Consider the following 18,188-nt stretch of genomic DNA (forward strand, 5'->3'; position numbering starts at 1 on the left):
TCTGCAGCCTCAACACCTCTAACTCTCAGAGACATTACTCCTTTCATTTTTTTTTTTTTTTTTTTTTATGTTGTCCAAAATTTATGAACGGCAACAGATTAGTGATATTAAAGATTAAAAAAAAGATTCATGCTTTTCGAACATCAATCAAGGAAAAAATTCTAATGCATTATGCCTACTAATTATTTCCTCCTAAGAACTCATTTGTTGATTATCTTCAAGATTTATCAAGGATGTTTCATTTGAAGAACAACATAAGCAGTTTCTTGCCAAGAAAACAGTATCCAAAAAATATTTAAAATCAAGCTATTTTTTGTGTGTGATTTTGGATCACAAATGTGAATTGAGTGGACACAAATCAACTCAGAATTGAAAATGGAATGATTTTTAGAAACGCTCTAGATTTTATTATATTTTTGTGAAAAATCCAAGCATTTTAAATTTGATTATTTCATGATTAATATTAATAATTTCATGATTAACTGCATAGTTGGAACTAAGAATATTGTTTCACGCTTTTATGTGAACATGCTTGTTTATCGCATATGTTTATTCCAAGCTTCTGAACTTCCACTAGATTCCATTAATAAGAGTACAATGCTTCTCATATTTTAATTGTCATGTTTGATGCTTAAGCAACTTTGTGGATTTTGTGGAACTTTGGGAGAAAATCTTCTTCTTGTTAAAGAATAGATCAGACCATGCTACCAAATTTTTAAGAAAATGAATCATGCAAATGTCCTCAACATTTTGGCATATCACTGACAACTCCTTGATCCAACATTCTGGAGGAAATTAGACTTTTGTAGTTTGGTAACTTCACTTATATGCCTGTGTAAGAGTCATCAACCTAAAACAAGTGAGCTGGTTAAGTTTGAACAGATTTACTTTTGGCTTATACAAGTTTGTTCCAGTAATTTTCTGTGAACAGAAAAGAGCAGTGGTGAACCAAAGAACAAAAGTGACGCTATGTGTGATCTGGAAATACTTGCTGGYTGTCTGTTTGACCAAAGAAGCAGGTCACCGTCTGACTTGTTTGAGCTATCTCATCTATTATGAACATGACATCGCCTTCTAGTCAGAATAACTTTTAAGTAAACATACTTCTTCAGTACACATTGCTGTATTAAAAACGTTTGTTGGGGGATWACTCTGTTGTAATATTGTAATCTTAAGTGTTGTGTTATCGTTTCTTGTAAGTGAAAAATCTTCAGAATTAGCACAAATACATCCGTAAGACATTACTCTGTGTATAATTGTCTCAAAAATATTTACTTATTTATTTCTACTAATTTTGGAGTGTTTCGTATCCAGTGGGTCTATAATATTCTCGTCAGTACTTTTCAAAAACATTACCTTAAAAAAATAAAAATAAAAATATATTATTCGTTAATTTAAATCAAACAAGCACGTTTATTTGCTCTTCTGCTGGCGACGTCGTCCCACGTGCCTCAYTCGCGGCAAATAATTGGCTGAAATTGAGCACGTGACATCTACTCTGAAGAGGAAGTTTTGGATCTTGAACGTGTGTATTTGTTTACAGCTGTGAGCTCTCCAGCTGAACCTCTCCCGGAATATTTCTTATGACTAGTTATCCCCATTTTTGTCTTAGTAACCATCGAGCAATTCTCAACTAGTTGTGTCTGCATATGCTGCACGTTTACCGACATGTTGTAACGGGAGTAGCACCTGCTAACTAGACGTGCTAAAATTTAGCATTACTAGCTTGCAGGTGTTAAGGTCTCCTTGACCTTAGACCCCGAAGAAGCCTGGATAGCGTAATTAAGACAATTGCAGTGAACTGGTTTTGCACAACTACCGCTGTGGAGGAAGCTGCAGGGGGACGTTCATCAGTCATCTTGCTGGCAGTGAAGCTAACATGAGGGTGAAACAAAACACGGTGACCTGTCAGAGCCTGTCTCTGCAAAGACAAGGTATGAATGCATAATACGTTTAAAGGCTGAGTTTACTTTGTRAGTCAGTTATGAGCATTTGAAGTGCATTCATAGCAGGTGACTTGTCATAGCTCCTGTGACTCTGCTTGCACCTATCTTCTTGGTCTCAGGGAGATGATGGTGATAGAACGAACAAAGAGCCCATGAATTATGGCACAGACCGAACTTTACTGGGATCACTACATCCCGCTGCCAAAGCTTGGTCCAGTCCAAGCCAAGGTCACCGTCGCCGTGGTGGCGCTTCTGTGCTTCATCAACAGTTATGACGGAGAATTTGTATTTGATGACTCTGAAGCAATTGTCAACAACAAGGTTAGTTTTCCCTCTTTTTGCTACTCATGTTTAACATGATGCTACTTTTGGAATGCCAATTTTGCTACTGTGTGACATGAATGTCCTTTTTTATATTATTTAAATTTTTGCATTGTAGGACCTGAAACCAGCAACCCCCCTGAGCAACATCTGGAGAAATGATTTCTGGGGAAGCAACCTGAGTAGCAACTCAAGTCACAAATCCTACCGACCGCTTACTGTCCTTACATTCAGGTAATGGACGGTGTTTCTTTTGTTTTTCTTCTTCTTCTTCTTTATGCACTTGTGCCCTTGAATTCTTAAAGTATTTGCTGGTTTATTAATAATTTAACAAAATGTCATTATTTAGTTCCTATTAACAATAAGAGGAATGTTGCAGTTAGGACAAACTAAGCTGATATAACATCTTGCATAATCCAAATGGTAATAGAAACAAGCTTGACGTACCAACCTGTCACAAATGGAAGAGGGATAAATTGTGCTGCAATTTATCTTTGCAGCACAAAGAAAGACATTCTTAATGTTTGTCTTTAATCTCAAATCATTCAGATGTCAATGTTCTACTTTATCTCAAGCATTGACTTTTGACAAATCAATGTAACCTTAAAAAAACCCAGCCTTTATTGTGTGGGTGCAACTAGTAGGTTACACAATGATAATTAATGTACCCATGCGTTGTAAAAGTATTCATAGTTATTGGAACACTTTCACTTTAGAACCACAAACTTCAGTATTTTATTGGGATTTTATGCAAGAGACTAACACAACGAAGCAAATTAATGTGAAGCAGAAGGATATACAGGATGCATGATTTTCAAATTGTTAAATAAATATCCTTATATTTATTTATTTTAAAAACGGATATTGAAAACTGTAGTGTGCATATGTGTTCAGCCTCTTTTAGTATAATCCCCCAAAATAAAATGCAGTGGAATCATTTTTCTTTGAAAAACACTTGATTAGTCATTTACGTGTAACTGAGTTAGCTTTTCCATGATGACCTCAGAGTTTAGCACATCACCCTGAACACACCATTCCCACTGTGAAACATGATGGTGGCATCCTCATTCTGTTGGGATGATTTTGGTCAGGGTTGATAGGAACAATAATCCTAAATAGTGACAATCATAAAAATATAAGCTGGTAAATTCTTCAAAATACCTGAGATTGGGGTATGAGTTCATCAAAACATTCAGGATTTTGTAGTAATGCTACTAATTTTCTGTACTTCACTGAATTATTTCTGCAATTTTAACGGGTTCATTAATAATTCATCACTCTTAAAGGTTTACATGGTGCTAGCATGATAAAAGTCAATATTATTAGGAACAGAAATTGTGAAAAAGTGACGATTTTTTTACAGTCAATTTTAATCTACAATTCATTACAGCTTCCTTTGGTATAAATTAGGTTTGCAGACACATCTCTGAAAAAATGCTTATTCTCTTTGGAGAGAGGCAGATGAAAGCAAAGACAGCTGCCTTGAAATGATAGGAATTTTTTATGTTGCGTCGTAAAAAAAATAATAGTAAATACAAAGCAGAAGTCAATCCACACCTGTTCATGGTGGCTCCAAGCACTGTGCAATAAATGTTTTGCACATAAAAAGCTGCATACCAAAATACTAATGTGAGATTTGGTTAGACTGAGGACAGAAGTGCTTCTGTAATAAAAAAAGATATTACCTTTAAAAGTCCAAGCAAATGGCTGAAGTTAGTTTCAGTACTGTCATACAGCTAATTTTTAATCTATGGCATAAAGACCTCCAAGAGTGAAATGATGATTCATTTTCAAAAAGCTGTCTGAAAGATTGTTAAACCAGGAGTTCATCTGGGTTAAGTGAGCTGTGTGAGTGAGGACAAATGTAAGAATTGTTGATTTACAACAATGCCCTGACTTATAGTTATTTATGAACAAAAAGAAACTGTGGAAACGGAAAACAAGGTTGTGCATTACGTCATAATTTTCTGTACAGAGAGGTGTATTAAAATGTTTATGTACTTTAAACTTTTTTTGGCATATTGTTACATGACAACCATAACCTTTAATGTGTTTTTGTGGCATTTTATGCGAAAGACTAACATAAAGCAGCATTTAATTGTTATGTAATAGAAAAACATATATATACACCTAAGATACATAGCCGAAAGGGTGAACACGCAGTGATGTGAAAAATTGTTTGTCCCCTTCCTAATTTTATGTTTCTTCTTATATTTGTCACACTTGAGTGTTTGAGAACATGAAACCAATTTAAATCAAGTTAAAGACAACACAAGTAAACACTTTAATTTTGCTATTTTTAAATTAAAGTGTTTATTATTAATGAACATACATGGCCCTGTGTATGTTTGAAAAAGTCATTGCTCCATAAATCTGTTAAGTGGTTGAGCCACAACTGCAATCAGCCGTTTCTAAAAACATGTAACTGAGTCTTTTTCAGCGATGTGGAGAAACGTCGGCCCACTCTTCTTTACAGAGTTATTTTAATTCAGCCACATTGGAGGGTTTTTGAGCAAGAACTGATTCCTTAAGGTCATGTCACAGCATCTCAATAGAATTCAGGTCAGGACTTTGACTAGGCCACTCCAACACATGTAATAAACAGGCAAAAAACAGTAAATTGGGAAGGAGGCAAACGGCTTTTCATGCCACTGTACATGCTCCCTTAATTATCTGGACCTTTTTCTGCACACATTTTTCAAATGTCTAGTATGAAGGGCTTTGGTTCGGTCCTACAACTTTAGCTTGTTTGCCAAAACAGTTCAGTTGTTGGTTGCTATTAATGATAAATGACTATACTGTTACATACCAAATAAAACATTGTGTTTCACCACGTTCCAACCACAATATCTTGTCACATTACTTGTAGCACTGTGTTTAACCCCACTAATGAACATTTGCTTGATTTTACCATCTCTGTCACTAATAAACATTTAGCAGCAGTTTCTTCTTGTTTTGCTGTTGCAGGTTAAACTACCTCATAGCAGGAGGCCTGCACCCTGTTGGCTTCCATGTACTAAACATCATCCTCCATGCTGTCATATCTGTCCTTATGATTGACGTGTTTGCTATACTGATTGGTGGACTGGACTATGATGAGAAGGGTTGGACAGTGAACCATGCTCCAAAGACCTCTCTACTTGCTGCCATCTTCTTTGCTGCACACCCAGTTCATACAGAAAGTGTAAGTAGAATTCAGCGACTTTAGGATTAGCAATCAGTAGAAAAATCAGTGGAAGTGAATTTTGACTCCGTTAGTGGAAGTGCAAACGCTTTCAAATCAATCGGCCTAATTTCCGCTTGCATTGAATAAAGAGAAAATTGATTCTTTAGAAACAGAGTAGTGAATATTTGTGGAGATCTGAAGTTACCCTAATTTTTAGGTTGTTCTTCAAAGCACACCAAATTTATTGCAAACATTTCACACTAGAACAGCACAGGGAGCAGTTTAACCCAGAGTGTTTTCAACTCTGTAACTCTGTTAAACCCTCTATGACAAATTTTTATAGAATTTTTACGCAAGTAACTTTCTCTATACCACTTGTTTTTAAAATAAATTTTCACTGTTTTGGTTTATTGAATGAAAGGACTGAGATTTTAATTTTAGATTTTACTGGTTCGACCACATTGCTCACAGTTGCCTCCAATAATATGACTGGGATATGACAAATAATCAAATGGGTTTACACCTATTAGAAGAAGATATAGGGCATGGTTTGGCAGATGTAGATTGTGGAATGAAGAATAAGACCAAAAGACAAATAAAACTGACACCACTTCCCTATTCGTAGCATTTAATAGAAAACCTAATGCTCCCCTTTGGAAGCTTAATTCCTCTAATGACTAGAAATAATTTCATCCATTTGTCCTGTAAATAACTACACACTTAATATGTCCTCAACGTAACACAGCACAGCCCCAAAGTATGATAATCTAATAGAAGTTTAGACACTTTCTCTTGTATCAAGTACTATGTCTCTTAGAGGAATTATGTTACTGAATGGTTTGTTGTGTTTCATCTTTTAATTTTGTTCCTACGTCAATTAAAAATCACACAAAGGTTTCACCTGTTTCTTTGCTCCAAATCATAGGTGTCAGATTTGGCCTGCTCTACATCAAATTCTTATGTAAAAATAGTATTTCAGGGTTTTGAACAGAAATTGTTAATCTGAATTATTATTATTATTTTTTTTTTTGGAGTTTGCAGACATTTAATCTTGTTTCAGAGTGTAACCAACATAAAATAAACAACCTTTGGCTGTAAAGTTCCAGGTTGCCATCCTAAACAAAGCTCCTCTTTTCTGAATTGGTGATTTATATTTATAACCTGTTACTGTTGCACCTTTGCACAGACAGCAGTGAGCAACATTTCTGCAGGCAGTTTTGAAAGGGAACAGCCCTGTAGGTGTCGGTGAGTGCAATTTACATAAATAGCATGAAACCTTGCTCTTCTGTAGAAACACAGATGACGAACTGCCCAGAGAAGATGAAGGGTTCAGGATCATTAAGTTCCAGTGTAAAAAGCTTTATTGTATTATACTTAAAACATGCCTGTTTTTGTTCACACATTCACATCTGCTTGTTACAACATGTCTGAAGATCCAGTTCAGTGTCTGTTAGTTATCTATCATGTGTAGACATTGCACAGGKTCCTCACTTTGATCTTTGAATCTCTTTTAAGACTGAATGCTTCACAGATCAGAGGTTAGCAGGTTAATATAAAATAAGAACACACTGGAAACGGATGAAAATGTGCTAATTTAATATTAAAATCCTTTCAAAAAGCCTGAAGAAATATGGATCAGCATCACTGGACATTTTGCTCCCTGATGAGAGGAAAAATGATAAAGAAAATAACTGTTGACTTTTGCACAGTAATATTTACCTCAAAACTTTTCCAGGAGAAATTGCTTATAGGCAAGTTATTTTATAGCATTTTCCAATATTAATAAAATAGTGATGAATTTTAGTCATAGATTAAAGACGACATCCTTGATCAGGAGTACTGAGATTTTGAAATATGACTTTTTGGTTTCATAATAACTTAGGAAACCACTGTGAGCAGCTGCAAACTAGACCAAAACAAACCCGGGTGGAAATGCAGTTTTTTTTTTAGACGACTCATTAAATTGGATTCAGAGCTTATTCCTGTTTCTTTGAGTTTTAATAATAAAGGAAGATTATAACTTCAGTGGTGGAAAAAGCTAAAACCCTGTTTGATTTTATTTAAGTTGACCTATTATTTAACCAGGAAGTTACTATTTAGATTAAGAATCTCTTTTCCAAGGAAAACAATGCACATAATGTTATGCAGGGTTTTGAAATTAATCAAATTTGTCATAACATCTTTGGTTCTTAATCCAAATCTTGAATGATCGTAAAGCAATCATTACTTTTCCTGTTAAAATTTTGGCAATGTTTCACTTTGGAAGTATTCTCGTTTTTTTTATGTCATGTTTGGTTGATGTGTACTTCAATACCATTTGAAGGCAGCTGTGCAGTCTTGTTTCGGTAAGTCAGTACAAGCAAAGATGGCAAAATTGGGACAGGAGAAGCAGTAAAACGCCAATAGGAATTATGAATTGGCACAAGTTTGTTACGTTTGTTATGAGGGCACCGTTTCGTACCGGGAAAAAATGCCGTTCAACAACCAAACTTCAAAAATGTGAAATGGTGGAAGGGCAAAAATGATCCTGGCAAGAGCAACAATGCAGGCAGAGTTTAAAAAACATGAAAGGTAGAGACAGAGACACAGGCTATGTACAATTTGCTAACTTGTGGTGTCTGCATCTCTCAGCAACATGATAAAGTCTATGCAACCATCTGAACTGTAACCTTGGAGATTTTATAAGGAACTAATACAGAAAGTGAGTGGAATTTATAGAATATATTTTGCCAAAATTTAAATGAACCTTTGCCAGCTGCACTAAAATGTGGGTGAATCTGTTTGGCCAAAAATGCTTTTAGTCGTTATTTGTCATGGAAATTTTTGAATATGAATTTGTTGCAATGATAGTCTGATTTATCTTGCATTTACACCGACATTACTTGTCGGTCTAATGTCTAGATATATTACTTTTTTTTTTTAGTTTGTGTTTTTCCTTTTAACTTTAGCTTGACCAGCCTCCTTTATAAAGTTGTACAGCCTATTGCACTCCAGATCTGCTCATGTTTTGGGGCAACAAATAAACTTCTAAACAGTCGTTATTCCCTCATGGCTGCATGGCAACTTGAAAAAGAAGTCCAGAGGTGTCAGCTCTAAACATCCATTGTCTCTATGCCTAGAACAAAAGCTCTGTCTCAGCTGGGTAACGCAGGGCCAAGGTGTGTGCAGTAGTGTGATCTATGCTGGGGTTCTTATTGACCTGCCAGCTTCTGTGGTTTTTGCAGTAAAACTTGGCTGGAAGGCAGCAGTCCCCCCCCCCCCTCAGCATTCTCTTTAATCATGCAGAGCAAGAACTGGGTAAAACCTGGGGGGGGTTGGTGGGAGGAAGGCAGACTGCGGGCTTATGCCTGCTGTAGAAATCAAAGCATACAACCCTAGGATGCCAGCCATACTGTACCCACACACTGTACACAATACACACACCAACAGTAAGCATGCTGGTAATGAGTCCCTCGTATTTTTTGTTAAGATATGTTCACTTTTAACTTGGCTTGGAATCTAGCACAAGCATTGTTAAAAGTATTTACTAATAATATTTATTGAATAAAAACAATTTTATTTGGGGGAACATTTTAAACATGCTGCATGTCTCTCTGGGGTGTCTCTCTTGTTTCTTGAAGGTGGCAGGCGTCGTGGGTCGAGCGGACCTTTTATGCGCTCTATTCTTTCAGCTGTCTTTCCTCACATACTGCAAAGCTTTTAACAAAGGTAAGGAATCCAGTACAAGTATTTGTTCTTGATTATACAGTAAAATGGGCATATATTGCATTTGTCTTTGTGAAAGCTCAATAGGCATCATTATGTTTTTTCAAAAACTTCTTTCCCAATATCTTGTATAGTTTCATAGTGCACAGAATATGTTTTCTTATTTTCCAAGTCAAGGTAAATATGGAAAACAGGAAGTGGAAAATGCAATTTGCTGGGACATTTTTTTTCCCCTTTAATTTGCCACATCAAAACTTGACTTTGACATTTTAGATAACGATATTTTGGTTTCTGGCTGAGAAACTAAAAATACGGCGAGTAAAATAATTGTCAAAATGTCAACATTTTTCTGAGTAAACAAATTTCGACTAGCCCTATTAAAATGAACATTTGGACAAGCCAATGAAATACTAGAATCATATATATTCTGATCAAGTGAGAGCAATTTTGAACTATTGGGATCTCATTGCACACACTATGTTTGTTGCAGAAATGTTGTTGAACACCCTGAGACGCCATACCTGTTGTGATGTTTGTAGAACATCACGGTGTAAGGCTATTGTTCAACATATGGTTTTTGCAGGCTTCATATGATTAAAGTAGAAATGAATGCAGGAGTGTACATGGCAACATGGTTCTCAACTAGAAAAGGGTCCACCCTTTCACTGTCACAGTCACTGTCACATTTCAATGTCTCTGCCTAAAGGACTTTTAGGCATTTAAATGTCTTGTTTACTAGTGATGGTGGGAGGAAGTGGGAATTGATTGGACACATCAGCAGGTGTGATGGCACTGCTCCAGTCTGTTGTGGTGAAGAAGGAGCTGAAGCAATCAGCACATTTTATTTAGCGGTCCATCTGTGTTCTGATCAACATCTTTGGCCAGGAGATATTGATCATGACCAAAATAATGACATAATGGATACAAGTAGCCAAAATTAGTTTCCTTCTTAGGATGGTCAGACTCGGTCTAAGAAACTTTTTAAGCTCCATCTGCAGGCGCCATTGCTCTTCTTCATTAGAAGGAGTCAGTGAAGGTGGTTTGGGCATCGGGGTGTTTCCTGGTAATCTCCCTTAATAAGGGACAAACCCATCCTGGACTACTTTGTGTAGTGTGTGTATAAAACAATTACTTTGGCTGTTACTATATGGTGAATATAATGAATATGATGTATTTGTCAGTCACAAACACACACTGTTAGAAATATATTTTACATATCAGAAATATGCTTGTTCAATATTACAACAATGTCCATTTCATTGGTTATCAGGGTTCTAAACTTTCTCTGAAGTTCTTTAAACTGATGTTCTGTGGTTCAGATGCCAAGCAAAGCACTGAAACATTGATTTAAATATTTATAAACAGTATAAAGGCATCAAAGATAAAAAAAAATTCTGTCCTGATTTGAAAGGTCTCAGCATTATATACTTCAACTGAACTGAAGTCCAGATGACAGAAAGCCCCTTTATGAACCTGAGTCAGAAAAAACTCACATCTTATTTCCTGGTTAGTGAAGCACACACTCAAAACAAAACCTGACGACTCTGTTAAAGTGTTTTCAATGTAAATGTTTTGTACCTAAAATGTTATAGAAATTGTGAGAGAAAAAAAATCTATAAATGTGGAAATGTCTGAATAGTGAGTAGGAATCCTGTCTATAACCGATGTGATCTTCATGTCCTCAGGGAATGACGGAGATGCCAGGTTTTCTGTCCAGTGGGTTGTGGTCAGTCTTGCATTGTGTGCTGCGGCAATGCTTTGTAAAGAACAAGGCATCACTGTCTTGGTATGAAAATCTTACTTTTTTTTATATTATTATCAGTTCAGTCTGTCCTAGCAATATAAGAGAAACTTTATTGTAATTGTGTCACACTTGGTTGCTCTTTGTACCATCCTAAACTTTACATGTAATAACTAAAAGATCACTGCTGTGCATAACCTGTGTGGATGCATCTTCCCCTCAGGGTGTGAACGCAGCCTTTGATGTTCTACTGATCTGTAACGTTAATGTCTATGAACTTGGCCACAGGCTTCTCTTCAGGAAGAATTCTCCTGAGGTAAGTTAAACATTTATTCTTCATATTTTGTGTAATAATTTATGCTTTCTCTATATAATTAATGTCACATCTCGTATATTACATCCTGTAAAGCTGAATTGATCAGAGGATATATAATCCTGATGACTCGTCGCTTGAAATCCTTAGTAACGGTTTGTAATGTTCTCACAGCTAAGCGAGATTCTTCGGACAGGTTTGCTGAAACGATTGGGCCTCATGAGCCTTGGCGGCCTCTCCATGCTCTATGCACGCTGGAGGATCATGGGCACAGGACCGCCAGCATTCACAGAAGTAGACAACCCGGCCTCTTTTGAAGAAAATATATTTATTAGAGTAAGTAAGCTTTTTAAAAGATTAAACAATAAATCATTATTTATAGTTGGACCCAATTTATTGCTTTAACCGCAGTATGTGGGGAATAAAGTGTCTGCTAATAGTCAGGAAATTACGGTAGTATGTTTTCATCTTTTTAAATAACATGTTTGTTTTATATATTTATTTCTATGATTTGTTTGGTAAAATACTTAAAACGTATACAATCAGGATAAGTATGGAGAATATTTTTTATCTCAAGTTTCTAAAACCTAAATATGAACAAATACAGATTGATTACATCTTAGAAAACCCAAAGGCTTGTTGATGTCAAGCTTCACAAATTTCCTAAATTAATAAGGCAACAAGAGAAAATGAAAAACTTTTTTTAATTGCTTGCTTCCTTTTTTTTCATATTTGATCTAAGTAAGCTGCTACAGTCTTATAGAGAAGGGAAAAAATGACAAATGTTGCACTTTGAGAACCTAAACGTTAACCATTTGAGTTTAACCGGTCTGAAACGGTGCATGTTTTCTCCTGAATGTCAAAAGTGTCCAGAAAATACAGAAAAACACAGCTTAGCTTTTTTTTCTCTTCTCATTGTTTATGTTTTAAAGTACAATTATAACATCATCCAATGTTCTGCCATCTTTAAATAATGTAATTGTAGATTTTCTTCAAACGTTGTCAGCTGGCTGAATAAAAACCAACTTTAAGCTGATGGCAGTACAAGACATGTAATGCTGCTTATACTAGCAGGTTTTCTAATTGATTATTAAGAAATGTTTAAAAATGTTGATTTGTACAACATGAAATGCTTTGCAAAAGTAATCATACCACTAAAACTTTTTCCCCGTCAGAGATACCAATACACTGCTGAATGGTAAAATTGTGAAGTGAAAAGGAAATGATTCACTGTATTTTTCCATCATTTAAAAACCTTTTTTTTATTTGCAAAGGTTCATTTAAAAACCTTTAGTTTTGTGCATTTGTATTCCACCACCATTACTCTGATGCCCTTAAATAAAACACATTTACTGTACTGTTAAATGTGAAGATATTCCCCTTTTTCTTCCTTTCTGTGCTCTTTCTCATTTTGTCCCCTCCTCGTTCTTTCGTTTTTGATTGGCAGATTGTGAACTATAATTACTACTACTCTCTTAATGCCTGGCTGCTGCTGTGTCCCTGGTGGCTGTGTTTTGATTGGTCCATGGGCTGTGTGCCTCTCATTAAGTCGGCCACTGATTGGAGGGTGATGTGGCTGCTGCTGCTCTGGTGTGTCCTGATAGGCTTGGTAAGCCAAGCCTTATGCTCTCCGGACAGCCAGAGGAGGAGGTAAGCCGGCAGAGCCCACTAGTGCTTTCTGTAGATGGAGGAAAGTATATGTTATATATATTTTTGTCTTACACTGCACATCTATTAGTAAAAAAAAACAAAAAAAAACAATCCCACATAGTTGGTAATTTCAGCTCCCATTTCCATACAGTGTGACATTGATTGAGTTTATCCTCTCTTCTCTCACAGGACGCTGACCTTGGGCCTGGTGCTGCTAGTCGTCCCTTTCCTGCCTGCGTGCAACATTTTCTTTAGAGTTGGCTTTGTTGTTGCTGAGAGGGTGCTCTACCTGTCTTCAGCCGGATACTGCTTACTCTTGGCCTACTCCCTCGGACAATGCTGCTACCGGTGGATCAAATACAAGGTGTTGTGTTAATCACCCCCCCACCTATTAAATAAAGTTAAAGAGTAACAAAACCTAACAGTTAAAAGGTTGGATTTCCCGTTTCACCGCCTTTTTATATATTTTTTTTGCTTTGACCAGGTCACAATGTCCTGGACTTTATGTATTTAATTGAATTCTGGCTTTATTTACTTTTTTATTATTTTTTTTTATTTTTTATTTTTGTTCAGTAACGTATTGATGGAGAAAAAAAATATGAGAAATTACTAAAATATTACCTGTAAATGCTAAATATACAGTGCCAGGCACATTTATTGGCACCCCTGGTAAGAATGTACAATAGGCCTTTAGGTAATTGCTTTTACTGCAGTAATTTCATAACAAAAGATTTTTTTTAAAAAAAGCTTGTACTTCTTTCAATGAACTTATTCAATACAGTAAGAGATCCCATGTTGAGAAATGATTGCTTTTAACAATATCTCAACGATTTTCATTGTGAAATAATCCTACGGCAAAAAGTTTTGAACTCCCTATAAGACCTTTTTTTGCACATTTTACCAGACGTGCCATTAAATGCTGCAGCACTGTATTTTACAGATATTATTGCTATAAAAAGTTTAAGCCGAATACTCTGGTCCTCTGTTAAATATCTCCCTGTGTTTTCCTTTTCCAGAAACTGACGTGCGTCATGCTGCTCGCTCTGTTATGTATGTATGTAGTCCGCTGTGCCCTCCGTAGTCACCAGTGGCGGTCAGAACAAAGCCTCTTCTCCAGTGCCCTGTCTGTCTGTCCACTCAATGCCAAAGTATATATATATATATATATATATTTATTTATTTTCCTTACTTTTTCTGGCAGAATCTACTGCCTTTCAAAAGTATTCTGTGCTCAGTCAGAGCAAACCGTGTTTGTTTGCTGACCTTCTCCTCAGGTACATTATAATGTTGGTAAAAACCTGGCTGATAGAGGAAACACTACTGCTGCTGTGAAGTATTACAGGGAGGCTGTCAGGTAGGCTTCTTCATAAGTAAATATAATTTAAAGAGCTTTAAAACAAACAAGAAACTGACCTGTGTTTGGCCTTCAGACTACATCCGAACTACGTCCATGCAATGAACAACCTCGGAAACATCCTGAAGGAGCAGAATGAACTTAGTGAGGCAGAGCAGCTCTTGTCTAAAGCTGTTGCTGTTCAGTATGTTGTTCTAAAAGACAAAACAAAAAATTAATGATCTCAAATCACCTAAACCGTTATCCTTTTCTCAAGCTCAGTAATTGTTTTCTCCAAATTTGTCTAGACCTGATTTTGCTGCTGCGTGGATGAACCTCGGCATAGTTCAGAACAGCCTCAGGAAGTTTGAGGCGGCAGAGGAGAGCTACTGGAACGCCCTGCGCTACCGGAGAAAATACCCAGACTGCTACTATAACCTGGGTCGTCTGGTGAGGTTTCCTCACTTCAGCTGCTTCATTGAAACGGATAAACTAAATCAAGTTACATTACTTCACAAAAGTATTCACACCCCTTGAATTTTTCACATGCTGCTGAGTTACAGGGATTTTATTAGGATTTCATGTGATGAAATCAGACTGAAATTTTAGAAACGTTTAACATATAAAAATCTGTAACATGTGGGATGCATTTGTATTCAACCCCCTTTACTTTGGTACCCCTAAATAACATCCAGTTGAACCAACTGTCCCCTTAGTGGTAAATAATCTCTTGTTCTTCCTTCCACTTAAAAAAAAAAAAAAAACAGAATATACTCAATAGTGCTGATTGGTCTCATAAAATCTCAACTAAATGCATTGAAGTTTGCGTTGTGACGTCTCAAACCGTGAAAAACTTCAAACGGTGTGATTACTTCTGCAAGGCATAGTACGGATCATAAAAACCAACTGCAGAAAATATATTTGCTCTATATTTGTAAACCTTTTCCAAATCTCAAACAGTTTATCATGGACTTTCTTTAATGTTGTGATAGTATGCTGACCAGAACCGACATGTGGATGCCCTGAATGCCTGGAGGAATGCAACTATGCTTAAACCTGACCACAGTCTGGCTTGGAACAACATGGTTATTCTGCTGGACAATACTGGTAAAAAATACACACATTCAAATATAACTTTTATTTCTACCCCAATAAACACTAAAAAACATTTTTACTTGCCTTTTCTTTTTATGCTGTTGCTGTTGAAACAAAAAAAAACAACCTAATTGTGATTTAGTTTACTATATTAAAACTGTGTGTTTTGATTGCAGTATTGTTACCGCATTAACTGCCAAACACACACATGCACACGCACCCTTGTTGTTTTCAGAAATGCAGGAAATCTAAATGGCCAACAAGATTAGACCGGAAGAGCAGGAACCACCAATGCTTGAAATTTATGTATTAAAGCTTTTGTGTTGTGAGTTTTGGAGGCACTCTTCCCTGCCGTGTGGAGAATGCTCTGATTTCCAAACGCTCGAGCCGTTTTGTCAGAAGCTGCTCCCGCGAGGGCGGAGTCTCCCAGGAGGGCAGTGGAACCGTCCAATCAGGGCCCAGCGTGTCTCCTGATCAAAAGAGGGCGAGCACAGCCAGAACAGCGCCCCCCTCAGAGTTTCCCCTTGCCGCAGTTTGCTCCCCGAAATCTCACACAAATAATTCTGCCCGTCTCCCCAAATCCGGCAGTAAACCATAAAACAAGACAAAAAGCAAAACATTAGGGGTCGTTTCGAAATGGAGGAGAGATTGTTTGGCATTCACCTTTTTTTCTTTTGATACAGATAACACAAACAAAAGGCGCGCACTTGATCAGATGTTGGCAGGCTGCGTGTGTGAAGGGCACAGGCCGTGAGTCAGGAGATGACTACCATTGTTTTGCCCTCTGTTTCTCTTGTCTGCCTCTTCTTTCTCCATTTCTGGCCAGACATCAGACAGATCTGTGACACAGATCAATAACTCAGTGGGCCTTGCGTTCAGCTGTAATTAGGAGACTAAACCACTCCTCCATGTGTGACGGGGGTGGGGGGGAGCTTTAGATAGTGTTTACCAATAAATCAGAGAGGGTCTTTGTGTCTTCGTGTTGCTTTTTTTTTTTTGCCTTGCATAAGAATTCATACCTTGTTTTTTTGTTTTTTAAATTTGTCATGTTACAACCATTGCAATGTGTTTTATTGGGATTTTATGCTCTATGCCAGAAGAAAGTTGTGTATAATTGAGAAGTAGAAGGAAAATGATTTATAATTTTCAGAAGTTTCTACAAAAAAACTTGAATTTATCTTTCTAGACTCAATACTTTGTAGAACCATCTTTTTCTGACGAGGACTTCATATTACAGCTGCACCAATATATTGTCATTCCAATAGCATATCACAAAGAAGTGTTTAGAATGCTATAATTGTTGGCTAATGTGTTCCAAGTGTTATTGTTTTCGTATTATTATCCCAGTTGGATAGAGTCTCATAGCAACAGATACTCACACAGAACCTGTATGACATCACCAAAAGGTGATGCTGAAGGTCACAGAGTGGAGGAAGTATAGATGAGGATGAGGGCAAAGACGAAAAGATATTGCAACTGATTTTTTTCGGTGTAACATTTTTTTTTACAAATATTACCTCCATCACAAGGTCTCCAGTTATCATGCAGCTGCAAGTCTTTTGGGTAAAACTGCCATTTTTAAAACAAAAATTTTTGTCCCTTTTTTTGCACTGTTATGAAAGATCAGTCAGATTGGATGGAGAGCATTTATGAACACAAGTCTTGCCCCAAATCCTCCCCTGAATTTGAGTCTGTTTTTTTTCCCCGCGTATGGTTATTTGTAAAAATTAAATTGAAAATTTTGCATCTTTTGTACCTTCAACCTCACAAACACACACTACTTTTTGTTGGTCCATCACATAAAATTCAAACAAATGCAATAAAGCCGCAGTTATGTGACAAAATGTGAAAGTTTTTTTTTTTTTTTATTTTACATTTGTAACTCTCTTGCTCCGTCTTTATTGTTTCCTTAGCCTGGTTCTTGCATTGTTTTTACGATCCTTGGTGTCTCTCATGATGCTTCTTTGATTTTTCTGAACATTGTTTCTGTTCAAGGTAACCTGGGCCAGGCAGAGCTGATTGGCCGAGAGGCTCTGAAGCTCCTCCCCAATGACCACACCATCATGTTTTCACTGGCCAACGTCTTGGGGAAATTACAGAAATACAAGGTGAGTCAAAAAAAAAAATGGATGATTGTAAAGACTTTGATTTTATTTCAATCTCATCCAGGTGTGATATTTTTTTGTTACGAGTAAAAAAGGATCTTCTTTTCTCTTTTGCTTAAACTTCTTTTAGGAGTCAGAGAGCTTCTTTCTCCACGCCCTTCGGATCAAACCAAATGCTGCTAGTTGCCATGGCAACTTAGGTAAAGCCACAGCAGTTTTGATTTTGCGAGCTCAGAGAAATCAAACACTAAAAATATTAACTCTAGCAGAAGCAACATTGAGTAGGCTACATGTTTTGAAGGCTTCTAATCAGTTAAATCACAACCGCTGCATCCCGGTCTTGTGTTTGTCCTCAGCTGTGTTGTATCACCGCTGGGGGAAGCTGGAACTGGCAAAGAAACACTACGAGTTGTCTCTAAAGTTGGACCCCGAGGCTCCTGGGACCAGAGACAACTACAACATGCTGCGACGCAAACTGGACCAGCTTAAACACAGCACGCCCTGAGGGAACCCAACAGGGACCCCTGCCTGCTATAAAATACATGTCCCACTGTTTCATTTTGTATTATTTTATCTCACTTGTTCTTCCTTTGAACATTTTTGAAATAAAGACCACAATCTGTGTGCCAGGCTCCAGTTTTTATTCCTTAAAAGGCAAAGGGGGGAAAGGGAAAATAAATGTTGCAAAATGTGTTTTGTAGTTTAACTATTACAAACTCTTTCATGTATGCGACCTAAGCGTCAGGTACCTAATTGGATTTCATGGGGGTGTATTGATCAGGGCAGTTGGGATACTTCTCCCGTTTTGAAGCT

At 36.9% G+C, this 18,188-nt stretch overlaps 1 protein-coding gene across 1 annotated transcript; it reads left to right on the top strand.

The window, feature by feature from the left end:
- The first annotated feature begins 1,487 nt into the window (after positions 1 to 1,487).
- tmtc4 (transmembrane O-mannosyltransferase targeting cadherins 4) lies at positions 1,488 to 17,999 on the top strand. Its single transcript, XM_008433368.2, has 18 exons — positions 1,488 to 1,934; positions 2,066 to 2,267; positions 2,386 to 2,501; positions 5,235 to 5,451; positions 9,054 to 9,141; positions 10,824 to 10,924; positions 11,103 to 11,195; positions 11,367 to 11,528; positions 12,640 to 12,842; positions 13,032 to 13,206; positions 13,859 to 13,990; positions 14,117 to 14,196; positions 14,273 to 14,380; positions 14,484 to 14,625; positions 15,168 to 15,282; positions 17,266 to 17,378; positions 17,506 to 17,575; positions 17,732 to 17,999. Exons 2-18 carry the CDS (start codon positions 2,106 to 2,108, stop codon positions 17,878 to 17,880), a joined length of 2,226 nt encoding a protein of 741 aa, XP_008431590.1. The 5' UTR covers positions 1,488 to 1,934; positions 2,066 to 2,105; the 3' UTR covers positions 17,881 to 17,999.
- Positions 18,000 to 18,188: the final 189 nt, after the last annotated feature.

This window comes from Poecilia reticulata, linkage group LG2, assembly GCF_000633615.1.
Source record: "Poecilia reticulata strain Guanapo linkage group LG2, Guppy_female_1.0+MT, whole genome shotgun sequence".
Taxonomy (NCBI): Eukaryota; Metazoa; Chordata; class Actinopteri; order Cyprinodontiformes; family Poeciliidae; genus Poecilia; species Poecilia reticulata.

Coding starts and splice junctions, on each gene's coding strand:
- tmtc4 (XM_008433368.2), top strand. CDS start 2,106: ATGGCACAGACCGAACTTTACTGGGATCACTACATCCCGCTGCCAAAG. Junction 11,196..11,366: donor TCAGGAAGAATTCTCCTGAG/GTAAGTTAAACA, acceptor ATGTTCTCACAG/CTAAGCGAGATTCTTCGGAC. Junction 14,626..15,167: donor ACTATAACCTGGGTCGTCTG/GTGAGGTTTCCT, acceptor ATGTTGTGATAG/TATGCTGACCAGAACCGACA.